This window comes from Ciconia boyciana, chromosome 2 (assembly GCF_034638445.1).
Source record: "Ciconia boyciana chromosome 2, ASM3463844v1, whole genome shotgun sequence".
Lineage (NCBI taxonomy): Eukaryota > Metazoa > Chordata > Aves > Ciconiiformes > Ciconiidae > Ciconia > Ciconia boyciana.
The window spans coordinates 10,453,959-10,480,490 of NC_132935.1; the positions used below are offsets into that span (position 1 = coordinate 10,453,959).

Genomic DNA, 26,532 nt, shown 5'->3' on the forward strand with positions numbered 1-26,532 from the left:
AATTTGTGGAATTTGAATGCTTTAGAAGCCCCAGGTCCTTAAAGAGTCACCTCTCTCCCAGTTTATTCCTAAGACTTTTCCCTTCCTGAAAACTCTTTTACTTTTTGCTAATTTGCATGAGCTGCTTCACAGTGTCTCCCAAAATGATTAAACAATGTAACTGAAAAGTATCATAAAATTGGGATTTATCTTTTTTTTTGGCAGTTAAATACTCCCTGACAAAACAGTTATTTGTTCAGCTAGTAGCACAAACTGTATACTCATGTTATAAATGTGGCATTATTTATATTAACAATATTCAGTCAAATCTGTGATCAGACAAATCAGTTGCATTTTCTAAATGGAATACATTGCAGCTATTTTTATATCTGACAGTGAGTATTTTAAAGAAAGTTGTTGCTAGTGTAATTTAGTTATGTTTAGGATCTTGGCTGTAAATTATGTCTGAAGCTTAATATTGTTAAGGAAATTTATAGAATATTCTCTAAGGGCATCTGTTCTCCAATACAGTCAAAAGAGAAATAGCGTAGGACTATTTTTACCAAACACAATGTTATCTTAAAAAGTGCAGTGAATTAAGTAGCAGTTTGCTTGCAAAGCACTCATACTGTTTCCTAACATACTGGAAATTACTGCTAAGTTCTTTTAAGTTTCATTGTGGTTTTAAAACAATACCTTTAAAATCAGCACTGTATTTAAAGTGTCCTTCCTATGGAAGGGAAAGTGGTAGCTTCTGTGTCCTCCCAATGACTTTGTCAGGTCACATACACAGTTCGGGCAAATTAAAGTTACCTTTACAGTATAGGATTTTAGTGTTGTTAGTATATCCTTTTCTTTCACCCTTGATTGATTGCTATAGCTTATGCATTTGTACGTAGGTCAGAAGTTCCTTTCTAGACTTAACCAGTTTGCCAATGGTCGTTATGTGTGCCAGCGTCTTCAAAATAAACCCTGGAGAATCTGATTATAGGTCTTTGCTTTAGGTTGGATATCCCTTCTCATTTCACTGTATTTTACTTGTATATTGAGAAAGCAGATCTCACTCTGGTCTTACGTTGTATATAGAATGATTCTGTTAATGAAAGCATATATATCATTACATAATATGTATTACACACATATTTATGGGTTGGGTTTTTTCAGCCTGTATTGTTTTTAGAGGTCTGTGGGTTTTCTGTTACCACGGTAAAGATGAGATGCACACCTTAGTTTTCTGACGTACAGTTATGCTGTTTTTGCATGTGATCAAAATAAATGAAAGACAATGTAGGAGAAAGTAGAGGTTTTTAGATGAGGCTTTCATAAAAATATTAGAATTGACTATTCCAATTACCATGTTTCCTTTTCTGTAATTTCCCCCACTAAATTAAATATATTCAGAAAATATGTTTCTATCAAAGAACATGACATTGAAATTCAAAATTAACTCTAATGCTTCACATCTAAGTTATGCTCTTGTGGCTTTATTTTTTTTCTTCCTTTTGTAAGGGGAGACTCAAAACCCCTCTTGTGCATTTTGTAAATCATCTCTAGCCCAAGTCTAATCATAATGATTAGAAACACAACTCCTGTTATATATTGTAAAACTTCTCGTTTCCATTTTTAACTTTTACCTTAAAAACAAAAAAAAATTGTGTGCTTATTTTCTAGAATGTTTCTGGATTTGTTGTTATTCTCCCTCCTGTTCTTTTCCTATAGCGTCACTCTACATTATACACTGTAAGAAGGATTAGATGGTAGACTCTCCTAGCTGGTCATCCGAGTGTAGCTCTGAATTTCATAGTAAGTGGTGGTGGTTAGGTTTAACGTGATGTAAGATGAAGTCTTATTGAGTCTGTCAGCATAGCACTCTCCAATAACAAAATGAAACTGAGCTGTAAGCAGTGTCCCAGAATGCTGTAGTAGTCTTCAAGGTCTATGTTGTAATGGAAATCCTTTTTTTTTTTTTTTTTTTTAACCTAATGAAACTCTTGAAATTTACAGCTTGGAACAAATAGGCACAATTCAATTTTATACATATATATATATATTTTACATAAAACAATTTTAATGCATTAATATACCTGTTTTTTCTCTCTGAACGGAATAATTCTGAAATGGAATATTGCAGTCATGTCAGTGTATGCATTTAAGTATTTCTTCAGGGGTTAGGAGGAGAAGGAGCATAGGTTGTTTCTGTTCTCAAGTAAGGGATCATTCCCTTCTACCCCCGCACACCCCCCCAGTGGTGCAATTTTTTAAAGAAAAAGGGTTTGTAGTAGTAGTAGTAGTAATGTTTTGAAATGGCTTGGTCTGAAACCATGTATGTGTTTCTGATGTCCTCCATATCTCTTCTGCTAGCTGATACCAGGTATTGACAAATAACAATACTGATCGAAACGTATAGAGCTAGGAGGTGGTAAGTGTACTGTGTAATTGCAATGCCGCTGTGAGCCTGGCAGTGGCTGAGTGAGGGAGTACTTTATCTATCCCTGAGTGTCACTTTTGAGCTTCTGTAACATTCATAGAATCTGTGTACAATAGTTGAAGAATTTTGCTGCCTGAGACAGTGGTAATAATCATAACTCACAAGTCCTGATCTAGTGCCTCTTCTAGTGCCTCCCTGACTAGATAATGCCTGTGAGTTACTGGGATAACAGCTTAAATACAGAGCGTGCTGCAAAATATTTTGTGGTTTCAAAAGAAGAAGAAAGAGAAGAGTTAACATGGGAGGAAAATATTTTGTGGTATTTAACTCTGGTACAGCAACTGAAGGGCTCTCCTGTTACTGAAATTTATGGTCAGATATGGAGGGGGAGGAGCAATTCTCCAGAGACTTTTGTGCTTTTTTTTTCCAGTTCAAGTTGCTAAGAACCACATTTCTTTCTGATAAATTTATGTCTGCTAGGACATCTATTTAGTGCATTTATGTTTATGCCGTTTGCATGCCATCTTCTCTTCAGTTTGCTTCCTTTTGAAAGACCTTAGCTCAACTATTCGCTGTCTTCTGATGTATTTAGTTTTTGATTGTTCTAGAAAATAAACAATCTTGTTCTATTTTGGGCTGTTTTATAATGTAGGAGGACTCTTCTATCTGTGTTCTGTGCAACCACTTGCTAGTGCTATGCAGCTTTAACGCTAGCAAAAGTTGCGTGCGCAACTTGAGAATCTTGTACTGTGGTATCTTCAGGAGCTGTGGGCCTGGCTATGGGTTTGCTGGTTTCTGAGCTTTAACCATATTTTACTCCCATTAATCATGCCAGTGTGTTTATATGCTGCCAGAGTAAGAAACAGGTAAAATTGTGCTGCAGTGACATGAAAATTAGTAAGTTTTCTTCACTGGTTTTGTTGTCTTAGGTTTCTAATTAGTAGTAGTAAAGCTGACTGGTATAATGCAGTGAGTTTGGATATAGTGAATGATAGTAGAGCTGTTCAACCAGTCGTCACTAGTTCAAGGCATGTTGTTGCCAGTGTAAAGGTAAGAATATTGTCACTAAGAAGTCGTGGATGCCCCGTTGTGCCCAGGGAAGTTGTGGATGCCCCATCATTGACAGTGTTCGAGGTCAGGTTCAATGGGGCTTTGAGCAACCCAATCTAGTGAGAGGTGTCCCTGCCCGTGGCAGGGGGATTGGACTAGATGATATTTAAGTTCTCTTCCAACCCAAACCATTCTGTGTTATTTATCACCAAAATTAGGCTCTACCCAGGGGAAGCTGGTTTAGAGCCTGTGCCTGTGGGGAAAATTTTGCATCTGTCACTGGATGTTTTCAAGTGTTGTCACTAGTTGTGGGCTTTTCAGCATCTCCTACACAACAGAAGTTAGAAAATGAATCTGATCTGTGTCATCATCATATTTGGAAACAAATCTCATAGTTTTATTTTTCATGTACCTTGTGCACAAAATGAACTAAACTCAGAAATACTAATGTAACGCAACTGAGAACTTGAAGGAACTGCGCAAAATGCTGTTAAATATTTCCAAATGTGTCAGTGTGTGCACAAGATCAAATATCCACTGCATGCTCATTAGGAAAAGTGTGATGCTAACTTCATTTTACCTACAAGTAATCATATATAGATAGCAATTAGTATCTGCATTCATGCTCTTGCAGAAAAGGCTTCTGGGTAGGAGTGTGGTTGCAAAGAGGGATCCAAAGATCAATTGTCAAAACAAATTACAAGTTATCAATACTGAACTTTTGAGAGAGAGATTTTACAAACGATATCTACTGTGCTGCCATTTGAGTAATACTTGAAGAATAATTTAGTGACTATTATTTTTGCAGCTCTTTTTAGAGACTACGCAAATGAGCTTGCTCATCTCATGTGACCTTTACAGCACTGAAGGGCTGATGATTTTTCTCACATATGCCGGTTTGGAGAGAGACTGTTGAGTTGTATCAGGCCATGTAACTAACAGCAGGAGATGTGAGGGAAGTTCAGCTGATGGGATCTCTGTTAAGCTTTGGCATTACTTGAAGAAATTATTTTCTGGAAAAAAATGTATTTCCTATATTTGATTACTGATGCTCTTTTCGTTAGTTTATGGTTAAACACTTGAAGTTTCCAATATTCAGGGAAATGACAATTTTTTAAAAAGAATATTATCTTTTAATTGGTCTTACTTTGGGAGTAGCTGGTAAATGATGGTGTACTAAATGATGTTGGTGGCAGTTATTACAGTAATAAGTGTTTGTTGATGGGGGTTTTTGGTTTGCTTCCTCTCATTTGGACCCTTTGGGTTTTTAAGTAATTCAGGACAAGTTCAAACTGTGCCTGTCTATATCCATCTTTTACACAAAGGCATTAAGTGTCCCTAGAAAATTCTTAACCACTCCCCTATTTTTGTCATGTAGACATGTGCTGAGACCAACAATTGAAAACAGGCTTCAAAGTGGCGATTGGCAGGGCCAGCACAAACTGAGCAGAGAGGGAAGGACAGGAAGGGTGGTTTGAATCACTTTTCCATTTACAGAATTAAGTGAGTTTGGTAGTCTGCTCGTTTCTGTGTGGGTAAGCTACGGGAGACCAACACTTGACTCTTATCTTCTCTTTTGGTTATATTTCACTGGGGAAATTATGGATTTTTGTCTTGTTGCAATTTCAGTGGCATGTAGTATCTTATTAACCTGTCTAGTCTGTGTTTATTATCCATCCAATAAAGTTTGGATTTTATTGTGAAGAAAACTGATACTGGTGCTGAACAGGCATAACTTTGTAAGGTAGCATTGCTCTGCTTCATTACATGGTTATTGTAACTGGGACTTGAGCAGACGGCAAGCATATTTTCTAGTACAGACAATGGTAACTGTCAGTCACTTCTGTGCCAGGGTTAGATCAGTGTGTAAATCCATAAGTGAAAGACTTATGTTTTTAGTCCCTTGAAGCCAATATATCATCCATGTATTTTCCATGAAATAATTAATCCTGTATCTGACAATACATGCATGTGGCTACCAAGCATTCATTATACCCATTTGTGTGTATAACCTCAAATATTTTATACTTCACATGAAATGTTTTTTTAATATATTAAAATAATTTCTTAAAATACATGGAGGGGTTTTTGTCATGAGTGCATAGATTGTGCATGCTCTGATAGCCTTCAAGCTTCTGTCACGGGTTTGTCTTGTGCAAAATGTTGTAATTGTTTAAAACACTTCTGTTCTGGTATATTACTTTTGTGGGTGGGTTTTGGTAGTGGTAGGATATAGAATTTTTTAGGGCAAACCTCCTACAAATGGAGTAAAACTCTAAACCTTCTCTGGTATGAGGATGAGCAGTTTGTTCTAGTTGGAAAATGCATCTCCTCTGGATAATAATCTACTTAATAATGTATGCTGACATATTAATGTGATTGTCAGTGTCTTGAGTCACTCTTGTCTTTTTACTATTGTAAGGATGAAACAGAAATCAGTGGGGGTTTTTTCCTCTTAAAATTGTAAAGGTTTTCAAGGTACACAAAACATGTTTGATGTTTTAGTAGATCTAGTGGGCTGAAGGGGCCCTAGCATCCTCTGTGCAAATGTGTGCTGCTGGGATGATGCTGATTTCTAGAAGAGCTAAATTTAATATGTATATTAAATGCTTTTGTGATCAGTTTCTGTAATAGTACTTTTACATCAATCAAGAAATTAAGATTTTTGTGTTGCTCAAACCATGCTTTTCATGTTTATCGGGAATAAGTACATCAAATATTTTTAAGTGTGATCTCAGGTATATAGACTTTTACAAACACACACACATGCATACAAATGTATACATATTGGTGTCTACACACACGCATGCACACAAATATATACATATCTATACAGAATAAAAAGACATAAGGCTCTAAAGAAACAATTAGTGGTCTGTCCAAGTGTGAGTTTGGCAGTTTGTAGTACATCAAAGATAGATAGCAATCCAGAATCTAGCACTTTACACACTGCACAGCAGTACAACTTCTGGTTTAAAATTTAGTAGCTATTAAAACAGAGCATGGCCCAAAAATAGAAATACGCTTTACTGAGAAGAGATCAGGTTCTATCGGGTTGAAGAGAGGCAAAAGCAGTGTCTGTCTGTGTGAGCAACAGTGCATGGCTCTGCCTCGTCTAGCAGAGAGGACTGCGGTGTCGGTTATGGGATGTCAACATACACCTTTTCTGACCTGGTACTGACTTACATGGTGTGTCATGCTGGTAAAAGTGTACGTGCAGCTACCCAGTGATCTACATCAGTGAAATGATCCATTGGGAGGACTCGCCTTCCCTCCACCCCAAAATTAATTCGATTTTGTTTCCTCAGGTGGACAAGTTTTCCCATTTTTATGTTGATATGAATAGCTACTAGTAAATGTACATCTTAAGAGGGAGGGTGCTGCGGGAAGTCTTGCCTCTGAATGTGAAATGGTAGCTGTAAGTACAAATTTCTATCAATGTGCTATGTGCTGATGGAAAGTGAGATAAATCCTCAGTGCTCAAAAGGAGCCCCTGGTTTTCATGGAGCTGAGGCCACCACAGCAGCTCCTGAACTGGATCATAGCATAGCCAACATGAGTGCTCTGGTATGAGGGACGGGAGACACTGCTTTCTTCAGTAGTACAGATTTGAACTAGGTTGGTGGTTTGAAATTGCAGGCTAGGTTCAAAGTAGCTAAATTCTAGCAGAAAGGAGAAATTAAATCTGGGGTGACTGCCTGGGGGATTCCAAACTGAGTACTTAGAAGAGCTGATCTTGCATGATCAGGAGGCTTTCATTCTGACTTAAATCACTGGCTCCTTCAGGCAGCGGATGTCATCTCTGTATATTGCTTTTCTCAGTGTTTGCTCTCTTCAAATAATGAATGTTCCCTTCCCTCCTGCTCCCATATTAGTGACTAAATTTAATTCTATATCAAATCCAATTTGGAAGATTTTTCCAGTCTATTTGTCCTAGTCTTCTAGATTGATATCTTTAGGAGTAAATACCATCTTTCTTGGAGTTTTTGTATTTGTTTTCTCCTCCCGAGTGTCCAGTTTGCTTCAGTATTAGAACTTAATACAAAGTTTTGTCTCTGAATCTCATCAACGTTAACTGTTGTCTTATTTGCAAAATACTAGTTTCAAATTCTTATACGATCCTGCGTTCAAACTCTCAATAGACAAGTGAATCATTATTTTTTTCTGGTCACTGGAGATGTAGAGAACTTCAGTAGAAAAGTATGATAACAACTGTCTTGCATAGAATACAAGCAGAAGCAAAAGCTTTTGACAGCGTTTGCAAAGGAATCTAAGAAGAATCATCTGCTGTGCACTGTCTTGAAAAGAAACACAGTTCTTAATATTTTTTTAAATTTAAAAATTTTAACTCTTTCTGTCAAGATGAAAGTCAAGTAAAATCCACTACTTTACTGGGGAGCAAAAGAAATAATGATATTTGCAGTTCTGAATGTTTGAATCCGTTGTTCTGCTGCAAATGAAAAACTAGAGATAAATAATATTAGAAAGCACTTCTATAAATTCCGTGGTTCCAAACTTTCTAGTTTTAGCTACCACAGAAGTGGTTGTGTAATTTGAGAATATGGTGGGTTTCAGTTAAATAACAGAAACACTATGTTTTCTTTTGTAACACTTTCATGTATTGTTCAACTATAACATTTTGCTTGGTTAAAATTGGGCCACTTCAAAATAGAACTATTATATAGTAATTGGTTTATCTCTATATAGGTTCCTACTGTTAGTGTGCATACACCAAAACACTCAGCGTTTTGAACTTACCTAGGAGCGGTACTCTCACGTATGACCATCTCCAGTGTTTAACGCTCTAGTTGACCCGGAGCTCCTGCTGTGGCTTTTTGGAGCTTCTCAATGCCCAGTGCGATATACTTTAATCATCTCAGTTTTGACAGCAAAAGCTCTGCTTATTGATTAAGTTTTCATTCATAGTGTTGCTAGTGATGACCCTCTCTGAGGTACACGCTGCTGTAGGAGTAGCTGCCATTCTGCCTTGGTCTGCCAGTCTTCAGATACCAGACCCACAGAAGTTCCAAGCTGTAAGCTCTTTGGATAATACGGCTACCCAAGGGTCTCTGCAACATGAATTTTGTGTTCTACAACAGCTAATAGGCTCGGCTGGGCTGCTATCCTGACACTAATTCTGAGTACAAGTTTTCCAGTCTACAGTGATTTGAATGTGAATATAATACGGCAAACACTGCCAGCTTCAATAAAACTTGAGATTATTGATTCAACTTTACTTATGTGATGGGAAATTGCCTATGATCTAAATGGGGAAAAAATGTAGGAAATTATTTAAACATTTCTCTTTGTGTGCTCCATGGATAGCAGGGAACCGTGTACAACAGGCTAAGTATGCCGAATATCCAAAACTCACACTTAAGTGAAATTAACTGGATCACTGCGCACAGTATCAGTATGTGGCTTTTAAGGTTCTTAATTCCACAAGTCTAGACTAATGTTTACTTTGATCTTCTTTTTGCTGTATCATAGTAGTTCTTTCTCATGTTAATTTGATTTCTTACATCAGATTGCCAGTGGGTAGGGAGAAGTTACGTTGCTTAAAAAAGGAAGTACCTAGAAATAGAATCCTAAATTCATCATTACTTAATAACATTTTCTTCTGGATTTTGAAACTGTTGCAGAAAATTTGAAATTCAGAATAATGGAATCCTGAAAATGCATATTTGAGTATTATTATTATAAATATTTCCTCAGTCACATCATGTTGCACAAAATCAGATCGTAGTCCTTTTTCTTTTGATTTGCTACTTTTCTTCTTCTGTATTTATAAAATTCTGTTGTGGAGTTTGGGGCAAGAGTTTAGTGTGATAATCTGTGTCTATAGTTGGAAGACTACTACTGTGGGAAAACCATAGAAGTTAACAAGCAATTTAGTTGTAGTAAAAGCTATAGAGCTATAGTAGAAGCATCTACTAACTATTTATTGGGGGTTTTTTTTCAAAATATATTACAATTTGAATAAATGCTTTGTCCCTGGCAAAACTAAAATAATGTTTTTCTTTTAGTACTGTCACTGCTGCTCTACTCTAAAAAGTGCTCTACTCTGCCTTCTGAGCACTTTCAGTTCAGTTCTTTAATTCGTCGTGAAGGGGTTGAATGATCTCAGGCCTTCCTGTAGGCTGAATGTGTTGTATCTGCAGTTTTTTCCAGCCTGTGAAACTACTTATTTTGTGGGTTTCTTTTTAAATGTTACAGTATATTCTGTTGATCAATGAAGTAAATATTTAAAGTTTGTTTATTTGTTATTATTGTAGGCATTGGATCAAGACAGAACTGCACTACAGAAGGTGAAAAAATCTGTGAAAGCAATATATAATTCGGGACAAGGTAAGACATTGTTTTCAGTTTTACATGAGAACCTAAGCATTGGATTTCAAGTTTGAGAAGCATCTTGCAATTTATCCTGTTGAATATACCATAAGCGATGCTTATCTTTTAGGAGTGTTTGGATTGTAAAATTTTCTTTCTTTGCTTCTGATTATATATAAGATTAATGTGTTCTCCAGTTCCTTCACCCTCATATTCCTTCTCAAAGGCCTCTAGGAGAATTTCCATGGGTAAATTTTCCTGCTGTCATAACATTTCAAGCAGTTACCTTCAACTATTCAATCTAGGCAATGTCCTAGATTGAATTTATGGAGTGTACTTCTAACTGAAATAAGTATGAGAACTTGTTTAAAAAGTTTTAAAAGTAAATAAATAAAAAGAAATATCTACAGATAGATGTGTCTGTTCCCTCAACACTTGGCTCTCCCCTCATAACATGTACAATAAAAATGACATGTCTCTCTCCTGAAAATAGTGGAGATTTATCTTTATTTTGCTTGTTTGAAGACACTGTTGATGTTTTATTGGAGCTATAGTAGTAACTTTGATGAGAGGATAGGTGGCTGGAATATGAATTGATAAACAGTTTGAGTTCAGTATCAAATGATGATCAAACACAGATCAATATACAAATCAGGTTTTTAATATGTTATAAAGTATACCTGGCTTCTACCTGTGTTTCTCTTAAGGTCTAAAAACTGTGCCAAAGGCAGATAGGGTAGCAGAACTGTATACCTTCCAATAACCATCTGGTTGTAAAGACTGGATTTTGGAAAATCCCAGTTCCTATTCCCTAGTAATAATGATCAGTTTAGCAAATATTTTCCTTATGCAGAGCTGCTTCTGAGTGGTTTTAGTTTCTGTGTTGTTTTGTGTGTGCTGTCCCATTAACTTGTGTTTATGGAAGTGTGTGGGTTTTTTAATATATTGTAGAGTCTTAACTTTTTTTCTCTTCTGCCAATGACTAATACTGTTGCTCTACTAGCACCATGTTTTAATTAGCTTTTCTGTAACTTCAGTTGATGATGAATGTTTTCGCAATAGACTGTGAAGCCTGATAAAAAGTGGAAATAGTATTTGGTACATGTGTATTTAGTTTTAAGCTTTTAGAAGTATTCAGATGCTCCAAGCAGCTTTTCCATTTGAAAGTACCTACTTATTGAATTTCAAAACTGATGACAATTGTAGAACACGTGAGATGTGTTCTGTTTTCAAATATATAAATGATACTAGAGATTTTAGCTATCATTTGATTTGAATCTTGTAATAAAAGTAATATTGTTTTCAATGCCTGTAAGTAGGCCGTACTATATCATGAACTAGTCACACTTGAGCAACAGCAATAGAAGGTTGGTTAATGGTTTCAATTGGCTGCCTCTGCACTTAAAAAGGACCAGAGATAGTTAGGTAGCTGTTTTTCTCTCTTTTTTCTTTTTTTGAACAAGTCTTGTTTCAAAGGTGCAAGTTAGTAGAATTCTTTTGGATAAAGCAAGCACTATACATAATACTCTAGCTCCCTCTTCAGAATGCTGTTGTGATAGGCTACATTATAATTTGAAAAGGTGTGCACAGGAGGCAATTCATGCAGTAATTGATAAACATAAACTAAGGTTAGTAAGAGCAAGACTAAAAGCATGTGTTATACATGTGAAACCTTGTAAAAATAAATATAAAAATAAAGTGACTGAATTAACTCATACTCATTTTGCCTGCTTGTACAAAGAGAATTCCTAAGCCAGCTATTTTCTTATGCTTCAGTGATGAAAGTGGATTTCATTGATGTTTAACTTAATGTAAAACATACTAAAACCAGCTGTAAAATGCATTGTTGTTTATCAGTTCAAGCAAGAGCTAGATGACTATTTTCGTATTTCAAAAGAAAGCCTCTAACTACATTTTGAGAACTGAAAATCAGAATTCTGTTTTACAAATTTAATTGTTTGCTAAAAGGTGAGACTATATTTAAACTACTAGAGTAGGAAACGTTGTTTTTTTTAAACTTCCCTGCTTCATAATCTCCTTTGAGAACTCTAGCTGAACTGGTGAGAAATGGTTATTCAGGGGCAAAAGAAATTCTTCTCTCTTCAGTTCAGTAATCCAATTCCTACTCTACCAAAAGTCATAGCTAGGATTTTTTTGGGTTGTATTGGGGTTTTTGTTTTGGTTTGGTTCTTGCCTGAAGTAACATTTGAAGAGTGACATTCACACAATGCAATGTCTCATAGACAATTATTCAGAAAAACTTAGCCCTCTGGTGTGTTGGTTTGTTCCCCTTCATTGCTGAATCATGAACCGCAAGGGACTCTCTTCTGTTATGAAGGGAGCTTAAATGTCATCCAAATACTTTTTGCATTTTGTGCACATCCCATTTGTCATGTTTAGATTTAGATCTACTGCTGTGGAAATGAAAACATACCAGCACAGAAATGTGGAAATCCCTTAGAAAGATCCTGTCCCTTTTTCCCTATCTGAAAGTACTGTTTGGGAAAGTACTGTTCATGAAATCATGAGACATACAAATTCATACCTCTTTCTCACCACTTCTTCCTCATCTGGCGTGCTGTTTATTTCTGGCATGACAGATTGCATCTGTAACTAGGAACCCATCTTACGTGAATGGTGCTTGAACTTAATGGAGAATCTGTTCTGACTAGCTTTCCCATAACATTTGGATTGAATTGTAACCACAGTAGATTGCACAATCAGTTTTGTTGTTGATTTTTTAATAGCTCTTTTTCATTAGTTCCCTGGTATAACTCCCAAATATAGTCAAAAGAATTTACACAACGGAGAAATAAAAACATTAAATCCATGCAAGACCAAAGGTACTGAGTTGGACTAGCAGTGCACGTGGTCTCCCGCAATGATCAACAGCAGATGCTTGAGGAAGTAGAAGAACGGTGCAAAGATGGAATGATTTTTTTTTAATTTTTTTTTTAACACTTTCTCAGCTCACAATGATATGAAGGCCAGGAATTACCTGAGTCAGGACTGATATCGTGATGCTTGATACTTCTTAATGGACTTTCACAATTCATTTTGTCTAAGGAATTTAAATTCATGTAAATCTTTATCATTCATAGTCTTGCATCAATCTAGTTAAATGTACCCTTGCTCCCTCGCAAAGTTGTTCCATGCATGCTCTTCAGGCCTCAAGTCCCCTGAGGAGTGATTGGCCCTGTCCATGTCTCAAAGCATTGGCCTCGAGCCCACCAGAATGACTCATTTGATGTGAAATTGAGGGACTTCTGCATGTTCTGGGGCATGAGAATTTGTAGGGGCTTTGAAGTCCCAAAGCTTGCTAGAGTAGCATTGGAGGACTTTTTGTTGGATGAATCTAAACTTGATTAAATGTCATCCATTCTACCTGTTGAAATAAGTTTCTGGATTGAGTTGTTTCTGCAATCACCCACAATGTCCCTCTTCTGAACTCGGCAGCCCTAGGGGTTTTGGGGGGTGTTTTTTTTGTTTGTTTTTTACAGAAACTATCACATACATTTAATCATCTTTACTCTCTTTGTCCAAAATGGTAGCATAGACTTTCTTTTTTAAAGCAGGGAAGAGGAGGAGTGAATTTTGGGCAACAGTCACAGGAACTGCACACAATATTAAGGGTTTAAGCACGCTATGGCAATGTTTTTATGTTGCTCTATTGCATGCTATGTTTCTTTCTGAATAATTTTCTGGTGTTCAGCTCTGTTTTGCTTGGTACTGAATGTCGAGGTGATATAACTCCAGAACTTTTCTTTATAATGTCTAGTTACACAAGAATTTCTTAAAGGTAGTAGTGTTTTTCCTTGTGTGTTGTGCTACCTAATGCACACTTTCATGCATTGGCCATTCAACGTGGGATTTCTCATCTAACTTGGGAGCTACTCGGATGCAAGCCTGTTGCCATAGTCTCCGTGCACAATTAATGGATGTATGTATAGACTTCTAGGGTGAGATACATCTGAATTCTGTGCAGTTAGATTAGGATGAGCTGAACTGGTATGTTTCCTATGCTGAATGTAAAGGGAAGGGTAGACTCCAAGCTCCAATATGGATATCTTTGTTGTAGAAGTCTGTGTTTGGACAGATTAATCTCACCCTTGGAGTTAGCTTTTGTTTCTATTGCCCTGAATAATTTATAGTATCGTATGGAAAGGAAGAACCAAGTTGATCACTATGAATCGTGTTTCCTAACTCATTTGTATGTTGTTAAACGATATGCCATACAGGACTTCACTGGTGACTTCCCTCTGTTGAGAAAATTAACTCTTTATTCCTTCCTTTCCCCCACCTCATCTTTTTGACCTATTTTCCCTCTGTGAGGCTCATCCCTGTTAGCCTTTGTTTGCTTAGTTCCTTTTAGTGTTTTGGTGAGAGACAGACCTTTTCAGAAATCCAAATAGAGAATTTAATGTGGATTTCCTCTCCCCACATGCTTGTTGATCCCCTGGAGTGGGGGGAGTTTTGTGCAGTAAAAATTTCTCTTTATAAAACCTGTGTTTCTTGTTTAGCATTTTGTATTTGCCCACATGTCTACCAATTCTGTTCTGCACTATAGTTTCTACAAATTTGCTTGAGGAATATATTGGCATTACTGCTCTGCTGCTATGTACTTGAATTCTCAGTTCTCTCTGGAGCTCTTATTAAAAATAGCTATTATATTTGCTACTCATTCTTCCTGTAGTATTGAGGCTGTTATAAATAAGAGGCTTTACTTTACAACTATGTAGTTTGCCTGTTTTATTCTTCTGTACCTGGATCTAAGTGACTTGCCATTGCTCATTTTGTCAGCTTTTATGAATTCTACTGTTAGCACTTAGATTTGGTATAAATCCTCTGAAGTTTAGGAGCTGAAAGAAAATTCTTCCATGAGAACTTCTTCAAGCACATCAACGATGAACAGAGAGGCAAAAAGAAGTCATTTGCCTTTCTGGGCTGGCTTATCTCTCAGTGCTCTTATACCATGACGATCTAGAGAACATTGCAGACTCGCTGAGATGCTCCTTGCTCTGGAAATCTTTGAAAGAGGCTTTTATTACTTTTCCCTCCAGCAATCTCAGTCCAGAAGGCATTATTGTTATCAAGTCCAGATAAGAATATGGTGGTCAAATATTTTTTTCTTTTCCATTATTTTTTCATTAGATTTCAGCTTTGTGAAGGATGAAATGAGAAAGGATACTTTCTTATTTCAAATAACTTATCTTGCCATCCTTTTTGACCTTGCCAGCTTTCTTGCTTTTTCTAAAGTCTTTCTGATTCTTTTTTTCCTGTGTATGTTTTTCCATTCATAAATGCAGCTTGGCTCTGACCTTGGTTATTTGTCCTCTGGCTACCCATGGAACAAAGCCATTTTATAAGTGCAACATGAAAATAGTTTCAAGTTGATCAGGATTCTAAATTGTGATTCTAAATCGTAATTTAGATGTTCCTCGGGTTTATTTTTCTTCTGTAAACTGTTTTAACTATTTAAGTTTTGTCGTTGTTGTTCTTCAGTGTTTGCAGGGTAATATACCTGAACAAAACTTTTATACAAAGGGAATTTAAGGCTTTAATTCTAGTGACGTGTTTTCTAGCTCCAGTATATAAAGGCTGTTCTTTAACCTCTCTTCACAGTATTTGTTCTTCAGTTTTCTTACTTAATATGCACAAGTAGACATGAATTTCACTGGGTTCAGAAGCACATGCTAAAATTTTGGTAGCTTTTGAATGGGAGAGAAACATAGTACTTAATGTTGTGGGTTTCAATGACAGAGTACAAATTCTTTGTACGCCTTGGGAATTTGACCTAAGTCTTCTGTCTTTGTCCTGGGAAAAGTTTACCACAGGGTGGTTTTAGGCATAGACAACTTCAGGTGACCGCCTGGGGCAGCAGAACAAGGTGGGATTCAGCCCTGGGAGTCCTTAAGCCTGAGCCTCTGCAGTGCTCGGGGCCCAAAGCAAGAGTGCTCCCTGCTTCTGGTGAGTGCTGCTGTGTAGCAGAAGGCTGCTGTAAGCTGCTGTGGCTGTCGTTTCTTCCTCAGTTGCTTGGATTTGTGTCTTCAGATGCATTTGTATTATTTCCTCCTCTTAACACATAGTCCTCAATATACTCATTATAGCGCAGAAGTGAGGGTTGCCGCAACATTGCTATGCAACGAGCCCTACTAGGGTTTTCTATAAAACAAAGGTAAGTTCTGTGCTGAGTGTTTCTCAGAGTTAGAATAGAATATTTCAGTTGGAAGGGACCTACAACGATCATCTAGTCCAACTGCCTCCAGTTGAAGGTGTGAATTGTGGAAAAGAAAAGATGCATCTTTCAGCTCAGAAAATAACTGCTGTATCCAGTCCAGTATGTTGCTTCATACTACGTCTGCTGTTCTGTAGTGAGGTCCTCAACATGGGCTCAGGTACTGGCTTCCTTGCCAGATCCAATCGGGGAGGTGGTGATTAGTGAGGCTCCTTTCCCTGCTCATAGCCCCTTTGAAGGGAGCTCCCTTCGTCAGTGGGAGCAAAGCCCATCCTCAAATACCCGTGATTCTGGCACCTCTCGGGGAGCTGCTGAAGGAGGAGGATGTCTGTCTGGGGAAGCTGTTCTATTTTCATCACAGTACTGAGCTTTGTTTACAATATTGAGAAGACATGAGCCAGTTCTAGAAGGCAAACATCATCCTTTGTATGTACTGCTGTCAGTATTCGTGTCGACCTCTCTAGGGTTATTAAAGTCCTTCCTACAGTACTTGTATCTAAGGAAGTAAACATCATCATGGACACTGTGGCTTTCTTCATGCAAAGGAAGTTCTATTAGGACACTAGGAAGTCATTTCTGTGTTTGCATGAGGCACCTACAAGGAGGTTAAAGCATGTTCTTTTCTCTAAGCATGTCAGTTTTCATATGTTGCATTTTAACATAGGCTACATTGAAGATTTTTCATCAGCGTGCCTTTAAGGACAAGTAGGGAACTACCTTACCTCTTCAATAGAAAATATTTCTTTTCCTTTTACAAGACTTACATTGATACTTATGTAAAAATGGAAAATTTATTTTTCTTACACAGTACTTGAATTTTGTGGGTATATGTGTGGTAATTACAGAAGTATTCCTTTTACATCGTAATCAAAGCCTCATTTCTAGATTTAGGTGATTTGCGATTTGGGATTCTTGAGAATTTCCTATATATTGTTCTAGGACAATGATCTGTTTCCTGCTTCCTCTTTCTGACCGGGAATTTCTTTTGCCATTCCACAGATAAAGGAAACGGTCTTCTTCAGCTCTTTTTCAGTCTCTTTACAAAATTATTTTTGAAAATGCTCTATGAAACAACATGGTGCTTAAAATCAAAATACTAGGAAATATGGTGGGGTTAGAAGTGCTTCACAGACAAGGACAGGGGTTCCGTGACCTAGCAGATTTCTTTACGACCTTGTTCCATTATCCTTGCTTTTCCTTCAGCACAGTAGGGTACATTTGAGCTTTATTAGCTCAGGACTGCATAAGCCAAAGCTCCTTTTTAGATAGTCTTCTGTGTATATTTATGCAACAGCTTTTACATCAAAACAAAATGCATATTTTATTATTATATAGTGGTTTCCTTGGTTTTAATGCTAAGGTATTTGATTAAAACCGTATGCTTTTGGAATGGTTTTATTAAAAACATACTGTTTGAGTTACAACCCATATTAACATATGATTAAATATTTGGCCTTTTGAAAACCTCAGTGTTAATGTCTGATTTTAGAGTGTAACTTGTCTGATGTGTGGGGTTTGGGGTTTGGTTTTGGTGAATAAGCATTGTGGGTTGTTTGGTTTTTTTTGTCTTTTAATAGGTTTTCACTTTTTTTTTGTTGGAGCTTCAGTGCACTGTTGTTTTGAGTACCCATAATACCTTAGAAGTGTTATTGTTTAACTCTTCATCAGCTCTTAGTTAATGTCAAAGTAGATGCATGCATTGTGGGACATTATCCATGAGCCTTGTTTGAAACATGTCTCTTCCCCCCCCCCCCCCCGCTCTCAGGCAATACAACAACTTGAAGAATATAAAACTCATGGGTCTTTTGGGGAAAAACATGGTACCTACTGGCAACTAGTCTCCCCCCCCCAATTGTACAGAACTTGTTCTAGTTGGAATAGCTCTGTGGTTTCCTGTTTGTGGCTTACAGAAAAAAAACCATAGTAAGACTAGGAAAGTCATTCAAGTGAAATGTTGATTTAATTAATACCAACAATATTCCTCTAAGACAGATGGAGGTGATAAAGTGTGTGTCCCAAAGGGCTGTAGTGGAAAATTTTCTATTTAAAGTTGCTGAAATGGAAGTAACAACAAAATATGCAAACAGAAGCCAGAAAGGAAAGTAATAGAAGCAGGAAAAACATTTCAGGCACAATGGTCTGTAATTCAGAATTTCCTTCATCCTTGAATTAAGGATTTTGCTTGCTTTCAGTGACTTCAATTTCATCTTCTTGGTTCTGACCTCTCTGTATGTCCAATTTTCTATTAAATATATTCAAACAAGTCTTTGGCTATATACCAATATACCTTCTGTTCCGTGGAGTAACTCAGTTTTACAAGGCAGGTGAAAAGGGAATCTTTGTCTATAAGACGTGTTTCTTCTTTTAAACTTGCAGTCAGATTCAGACTTGGTCTCCTTAGTTTTATATCTGATACTATTGACTTTATTTGATCTGCAAAAGTGTCCTACATTACAATTAAAAAAAAAAGTTTGCATTACAGGAGACAATTATAAATTCCTATGTTGTTTATGAGCATATGTACTTATATTGTTCAATTGATCTTTTATTGATCTTATTACTTTATTAAGAACTACAGAGCTTTTTTCATTGATGTATTACAAATTCCAGTCACTAATTTAAAAGAAGCATGTATATGTCTTGCTAAATAGTTCTTTTTAATATTAAAATTATTGTAATTTTCAGTAAATGCATTAACTTGTGGCTTTTTTTGAAAGTGCTGTTTGTCAGTTGGTTTGTCACTATATTGCAATACATAAGCTTAAAATAATTGACTGTCTACAAGATAGAAACTTTCTGACTTTTAATTTTTCTTTGCAGATCATGTTCAAAATGAAGAAAACTATGCACAAGTACTAGATAAATTTGGAAGTAATTTTTTAAGTCGGGATAATCCAGATCTTGGCACAGCTTTTGTAAAATTTTCCACGCTTACTAAAGAATTATCAACGCTGCTGAAGAACCTGGTGAGGAGTTTCAAACTTTCTTAGTTTTTCCCAAAATAAAGTATAATACAACAACCTCATGATCCTGATGACTGATGATAACTTTAGAGATGCTTTCCCAACACAGTAATTTCTGCAGAGATTATCTCTAAAGGGTGTTATTACACACTCGCTGTGATTGATTGTTAATTGGCAGTTAAGAAGGAAAACATAAATGTTGAGACATCACTTGAGGCATCATTCTCAAGTGACTGATGGTGTTATATATCTCTTCTTATGGACCTTAATTTTAAATCATTCCCTGACTTGAAGGCTTTCTAGTTAAAAATCCAATAGCATTAGTTATGGCTTTTCTGTCTTACCTCAAAAAGATAAACTTTCACTTTTTGCAAGAAAAATAACGATTTGGGGAGTGTGCTTAAATGGTGTTAATAGTCCATGCTCCCTGTGTTATACAAAGCATCCATTGCTTAAATATTAGGCTTATGAAGGTGGTTTAAAGGTTTGTCTCATCTAAAGTCTGTCTTAGGCCTTTTACTTCTGAAAGCTGGATAATAAAACTGTAGTCATAGCAAATATCTTTGAATACAGAAAGTAACGAAGACACATTTCTTGTGAAATCATGTTTCATGGGTTTGATAGCTGTTGTATTCAGAAAGTGGTATCTTCAATTTTATGTTTTCCTTATAGTTGGGCTTATCTCCAAGCTTTTTGGTGTGTAAAGTATAAGCAATATTACAGGCTTTCTTTCCTAGAGTCCCTAGCACGAGCACAACTGCTTTAGGTCACATCAAAGGTCCATGTAGCCAGTACCCTGGCTTTGACAGTTTCCCAAGAGTGAATTTTTAGGGAAGAGTGTAGGAAGAGAGCAAACATATAGGGATAACTTCTGTACTGTGGTCATGAAAACAGTCTTCAGCTCGGAGATGTTGGAGCTGGAGGCAATATCTTTTGCTTTGTAGTCCTTGTTAAGTATTACTTCCATTAATTTGTCTAAGGATTTCTTGAATGTATGCTGTGCTTGGCACAGAATATGGTGGTTCCTCCAGGGCGCTAGAATGAACTGCTCTCTGAAATGTCAATTCTATTTATTTTGAACCTGATCCTTTCATTTATTGTTCCCTGATTCTTATATCTTACAAGAAATGTAAGAATTTCCCTATTTTTCCCAGGAATTTGCAGACAGTTATCATTCTTCCTTTCCCTTTCTTTCGTTACTTTTTCTAGCTGAGTCTTAGTTATTCCATAACTTGGATTGTCCTTGTTGGTCCTTTCTGTATCTTCTCTTAGTACAATTATGCCCTTTTCTGAAATGAGGTGAGACAAACATAAAGATGGTTCCATTTCTTATTCCCTTTTCTGAAGGCTGATTGCTTTATGATTACTGAGCATTGAGCTTGATGTTTTCAAGGGATTCTATGTTGTAACTTCAAGGTATTTTTTCCTTGAGACATTTTTCTTGATGATTGTTACATCATAAGCATGATTCTGTAGGCAGTTTTTTCTCCTTATGCATCACTTTACATTTTTCAGCATAGACTTCAATATTTAATTTCATTTTCTCAGCGGTGTTACAAGGTTCTTATGCAACTCTTTATACCTGGCTTTTGCTTTACTACCCAGAGTAGCTAGTATCAGCACACATTCTCACCTGACTCTCTGCAGTCCTCTGAGATTCACTTACAAACATCTTAGACTGCGCAGGCCCTAACAGCGCTCAAAATGGGGTGTCACTTCTGACCTCTCATGCTTGTGCTTATTTCTGCCTTCTGAGTCTTGCTTCTTCTTCATCACCTACTTACTCATCTAAGGATGATCATGCTTACCCTAATGAAGTTTGCTTTCTTTAAGAGCTTTGCTCCAGCCTATTACCTGGATCATCCTGTTTCAATGTTGGCAGTTTTGAAGACCAGTAGATACGTGACGGACTTGCTTTCCTCTGTAAAGACTTCTGTCATTCTGGGTTATTTTGTCCTCCTTTAATCTTAATTTAGCACAGAATTAAAAATAAGTATTTTAAAATGTGTGTTAAAGTGCAGTTTGAGGACAGTTTGGGACTAGAACTCAAGTTTGTTGGAAGCTCTCTGGACCTCATAATTTCTTGCAGGTCTTCCACAGAAATGTTTAACTTGTTTCAACTGGCAAACAAGAAGTGGAGGATTATTTATTTAATTTAAAGTAGTGCTGATCAAGCACTCTTAACTTAAGAAACCACACTCATTCAAAACAATGTTATACTATTTCAGCTAGACTATGAAGCATTATCTCTCTAAATTCTTGTTGACAGGATTTAAAATAGGCTATTCCCTAATTTACTTCATTCAGCAATCTCAAATAGACAGTGAGATTATTTTACAAATGTTTCGGTGTTTTAAAAACACTTATTTTTCACCTTTCTTCTCTCCAAGATAGCTAATTCTGCTTTATTGACCCATTTTTGTTCTTAAGCATCATTCTGATTATACAATTCCACTGAAAGAAAAAAGTTTTTATAATATTGAAGTAAGAGTTGAGGTCCAGTGAAAAAGCAGTTGAGAAGAGGACTGTATAATGTCACCAATAAAGCCCCACAAGTAGGTACTGAGGCTTATGTTAATAAAATTAATTGAAAAAATGGCAGTAGGTATTAAGATGAATGGCAAGCTAATAGGCTTTTTTTTTAACATAGGGCAGATCGCTGCCTTATTTAATAAATGTACAATAAAATAATGAATGGTCTTTAAAGACAGGAAGATGAATAAGGAATAGAGCTACACAGTAGGCAACAAAGAAAACCCTTCAAAAATTTGGATCTGTTTTTATTAAATCTTTTTAACTTTAATTATGATTAATTAAATATTTTCCTATGAATTGTGATATTATGCATATTTCCTGAGAAGGAGGGTACAGAATAATTTATTTTCTTCTGTGTGAAGGAATTAGAGTGATCACTTTGAGAGTGATCTTCACTTAATTGCTATGATCACTTACTATGAAGTAAAGCCAGCAACTTGTATTACATACACAACTCTTGGAAACCATAATTTTGAAATGATTGTTCTGCACACAAGGTCAAGAATAAAAGCATATCCGTTAATCATTTTAACAAAAACAAATAAGTAGCTATGCAAATTTTACTAAAACTGTTGATGTTATCACTAAGTATAACATCTGAAACTTAAAACATACAAATATCATGTTATACTTCTGAGTGTCTGGGGTTTTTTTTAAGATTATATTATAAGAATGACACACAATGACCACTTCTGTAACATTTTATAAAGGTAATTATGTTGTGATTGGCCATTGTCAACATTGGTCTATGTTTTCCGCAATCTCTGAATGTCCCACCAGAATTGGTTTGTCTGCTTTTTACTACTTCTACCTCCTTTCCTATTCCAGGTTTCATTCTTTAAGCAGTAATTCATTATAATAGTGCAGTAAAAAGCTGTATGAAGATCTGTGTATGTGAAACTGAGTGTGTCAATATCTTTAAATTGATCTAGATGAGGTTTTAGAAGAAAATTTGGAGCACTTGCTGATTAATTGGCTTTTATTTTTTTGAAATTTTGCACAATGCTTGGCTTTTTCCACGTGTTTAAAGCCTGTTTTTTCCCACCTCCCTTTACTGTAAATGTCCTCAGCTAATCTTTGCAAGCAAGTTATCTTTTGTTCACATTCCTCCTCCCCAAATTATCATATGTATTTCCTTCTGTTAAGGGTTTTTTTTCCTTTATTTTGCTCTAGATATGAGACTGTTTTGCTTTGTTATCAGACGTGTTTCCAATTCATTTCAGCTACTGTTTTATCAAGCCTTCAACTATGTAATAAATGATTCCAAAATCATACCATATTGGAGTAATAAACTGCTATTTAGTTTTTTTTTTCTAGCTGACATACTAGCTGGCTATTGTTCAGTAATTTCAAGCCAAGTATTAATGGCTCGAATTGGTTATCCTTAACGGATACACTTGGAAAAATAAAAAAAAGCTACGGTAATGTACTGTTGTTCATGCCTGTCCTGATAACTACTTTGTCTGCCATATCCATCCATATTGCAGAAATTTGTGTTCTCACTGTTTTTATGAACTAGACTGGGATTAAATTCTTTTGAATATTCTTTCTCAAAATTCACATTTGAGATATGAACTTCCATTAAGGTTTTTAAGTGGAAAATTATTAAAGTGGTTGAGAATGAAAATAATACTTTTTCTTTAATCTGTGTCTTGATAAAGTAGGTATTACCTTAATCACTTGTTGGCTTAATATTCATAGTTCTTTTCCTTCTCCAACAAAATCGACATTGCTAAGGAGTTGGTAGTTGTGATGTATTGAGAGAAAAAGAAGCCAACAGAGGACAAATTGCAAAAAGGCACAATCCTCTACAGATTCCCTAGCTCCTTTTATTTCTGTTATGGAATAATATTATGGGAAGGGGCATGTGTAAATGTTTAACCTAAGAAGAAAGAAAAACAGAACCTAGCTCTTTAAATAGAATCAAAGCTTAGACTGTCCGCTATAAACTCCTTCAGTGAAGCCAGGTAAAGAAAAAAATAGTTTGGGGTTTTAATCACTGAAAGTGATCAGGTTGCTTTTTTGCTTCTTACAAAATTAATATTTGAGCATTAATTATGTTGCTGCAGTTAAGGAGAAAATCCTTTCTCAGATCTTGATCTTTTAAGCCGTGAAGAACTTTTGCTCTGTGTTCATGTTACTGTTTGAGGCTGCAGCTCAAGGTTTTCTACTGGCTGTCCCTCATCTTGCTTTGAATACATTTTGAATATAAGGTTTTGTGAATTTAAAAAATACAAAATATTGACACATGAAACAGTTGTCAAGATGTCTTGAACATGAAGATACAAGTGTGTGTCATACGTTTTCTGAATTTGAATCCATCTCATGCTAAGAATAATTACCAGTTATGATATCTGCAAGCTGTCTAAAAAGAACAAAATTCGAGGGGTGGCTGACAAGCTATCAGGTGATAATTAAGTAACTGTATAATAGCCTGTGTTCAAAAGATCCACCTTCCCCTCTGTCATGCTGAGACCCCCGTGCTTTCCAGAGGATAATGCGTATCAAGTTTGAGAGCCGTGCTTTGTAGGGCTGCTTTGTATCTGTTAGAACAACGGCTGCCTGAACTGTGCTCGAGCTCTGGCAGCCCGGTTTGGCAGTGATCTCTAGGATACCTGACAAATTATTTCTGCCCAGGATATTTGGAGAACGAAGCAAGAACTGGGTTCTTTTCAGTTAAGGACTGATAGTGAATCTAATGAAGGAAAATACACTATTTTATGTATAGTGGATATAGTCCTTGTAAATAAGGACATGGTACAAGAAGTTGCTTGTAAAGAGGCACTGGCTCTTAAACCAGCAGTGAATGCACACAGATCATGCCTTGTTTCATCACAACTTTATTTTACTCCTATGAAAGAAATAAACCATGATACAAGAGCACGATTTATTTGATTTTATGTGCATGTATTTAAAAATGCATAATGTCACTTCTGAAAAATCAAATATTTAATTTTTCATACATGTCTTTTGAATATATAAGGAGTTTGTGAATGGAATGTTATACCTGGAGAACTTGTTTGAGTGATCATTTTGATATTCTCATCTGTGTGGATTATTTGTTTCACAAAAGTCCCTTAAAAATTAGTTTCATGGACTAAAATATGCTCAGAAGACCTTATAGGAGAGGGGCCATATATATGGCAGATTAAAACCACTAACGTAACACTTCCCGACTCCTTTGGTTTACAAGCAGAGGATGTGCTGTCTTGCAGCCTTCCCATCATTCTCCCTATCCTTGTTAACAAGGAACTGAAGAATTCATGGAGCGTTTTGGGGGAGAAGCGAAGGGAGTAGGAGAGGCAACAGACTTTTCACTAGACTGAGATAAAATTGATACACATCTCTTTCTTGTGATCATGACTCTTCAGAACTCTACACACCGTATGTGTTCAGATAGGATCACAGCAGTAGATTTTTCTGCCCTCAGACTGGCAAAGACAGATGGAACGTTTCCACACATATGTAGTCAAATAGGCATGGACTTAACGGGGTGGCATTTAAACTCTTGAGAGTTTAAGCCCATGTCAGATTTCCACACGAGAGAAGGAAAGGAACAGTCTTCTCAAATAGTTGGGAATAATCAAAGGGCTGTTGACTCTCTTTCCTCCTTTTGTTCGTGGTTGAATTAACATGTGCCTTGCGTGTTATCTGCCTGTAGTGCAGCAGGTCCTTGCTTCTTGCTCAGGAGGCTATAAGAAACATTTGCTCCAAAAAATAATTTGCTTCCTAAATAATTATGCAATATTCAAATGTTTGCTTCAAGAGACTGAAGATTACCTTGAGGTGCTTTCAGAGCTTTGCTTATATGCTATTTTTAAAATTCTGGTTTTTATATCACCCTATATAAGTAAAGATTAATTACAATGGTTCTATGTCTGATGCAAGTAAATGTTTATAAATTCTTCCCAGACTTGAATTTACTGTCAATTTAGAAATGTTGAGGTGATCACAACTTCATTAGTGAAGTTCAAAGACTTGTTGGCAGTAGTTTGATAAGATCAGGCCATCTGAGGTCAATTGTATGAGGTACAACAAGGCCAAGTGCCGGGTCCTGCACTTGGGTCACAACAACCCCATGCAACGCTACAGGCTTGGGGAAGAGTGGCTGGAAAGCTGCCTGGTGGAAAAGGACCAGGGGGTGCTGGTCAACAGCTGGCTGAATAGGAGCCAGCAGTGTGCCCAGGTGGCCAAGAAGGCCAACACCATCCTGGGGGGGGGCTTGTATGAGAAATACTGTGTCCAGCAGGAGAAGGGAAGTGATTGTCCCCCTGTACTCGGCACTGGTGAGGCCACACCTTGAATACTGTGTTCAGTTTTGGGCCCCTCACTACAAGAAAGACATTGAGGTGCTGGAGCGTGTCCAGAGAAGGGCAACGAAGCTGGGGAAGGGTCTGGAGCACAAGTCTGATGAGGAGCGGCTGAGGGAACTGGGGTTGTTTAGCCTGGAGAAAAGGAGGCTGAGGGGAGACTTTATCGCTCTCTACAACTACCTGAAAGGAGGTTGTAGAGAGGTGGGTGTCAGTCTCTTCTCCCAAGTAACGAGCGATAGGATGAGAGGAAATGGCCTCAAGTTGCATCAGGAGAGGTTTAGATTGGATATTAGGAAAAATTTCTTTACTGAAAGGGTGGTCAGCCATTGGAACAGGCTGCCCAGGGAAGTGATTGAGTCCCTGGAGGTATTTAAAAGACGTGTAGATGTGGTGCTTGGGGACATGGTTTAGTGATGGAGTTGGCAGTGCTAGGTTAACAGTTGGACTTGATGATCTTAAAGGTCTTTTCCAACCTAAATGATTCTATGATTCTATAATCATAACAAATCTTTTTGAATGATAAATAACAGTATAATGTTTTTGTTTTTAGCTCCAAGGTTTAAGCCACAATGTTATTTTCACATTGGATTCTCTCTTAAAAGGAGACTTAAAAGGTGTTAAAGGGGTAAGTGTTGAAACCCAACTTTTTATTTAGGGAAATGTTTTCAGGTTCAGCGGTCTTGTGACTGTTTTCCATTC

At 36.7% G+C, this 26,532-nt stretch overlaps 1 protein-coding gene across 3 annotated transcripts in view; it reads left to right on the forward strand.

Annotated features, from left to right (window-relative positions):
* The window catches only part of ASAP1 (ArfGAP with SH3 domain, ankyrin repeat and PH domain 1), a 220,773-nt gene that overhangs the window by 66,876 nt on the left and 127,365 nt on the right, over nucleotides 1–26,532 (forward strand). For all 3 annotated transcript variants that reach the window (XM_072851885.1, XM_072851884.1, XM_072851886.1), the window contains 3 exons: nucleotides 9,733–9,805; nucleotides 18,843–18,988; nucleotides 26,384–26,458. In XM_072851885.1, coding sequence (XP_072707986.1) covers nucleotides 9,733–9,805; nucleotides 18,843–18,988; nucleotides 26,384–26,458 — 294 coding nt within the window. The remainder of the gene's footprint in view (nucleotides 1–9,732; nucleotides 9,806–18,842; nucleotides 18,989–26,383; nucleotides 26,459–26,532) is intronic.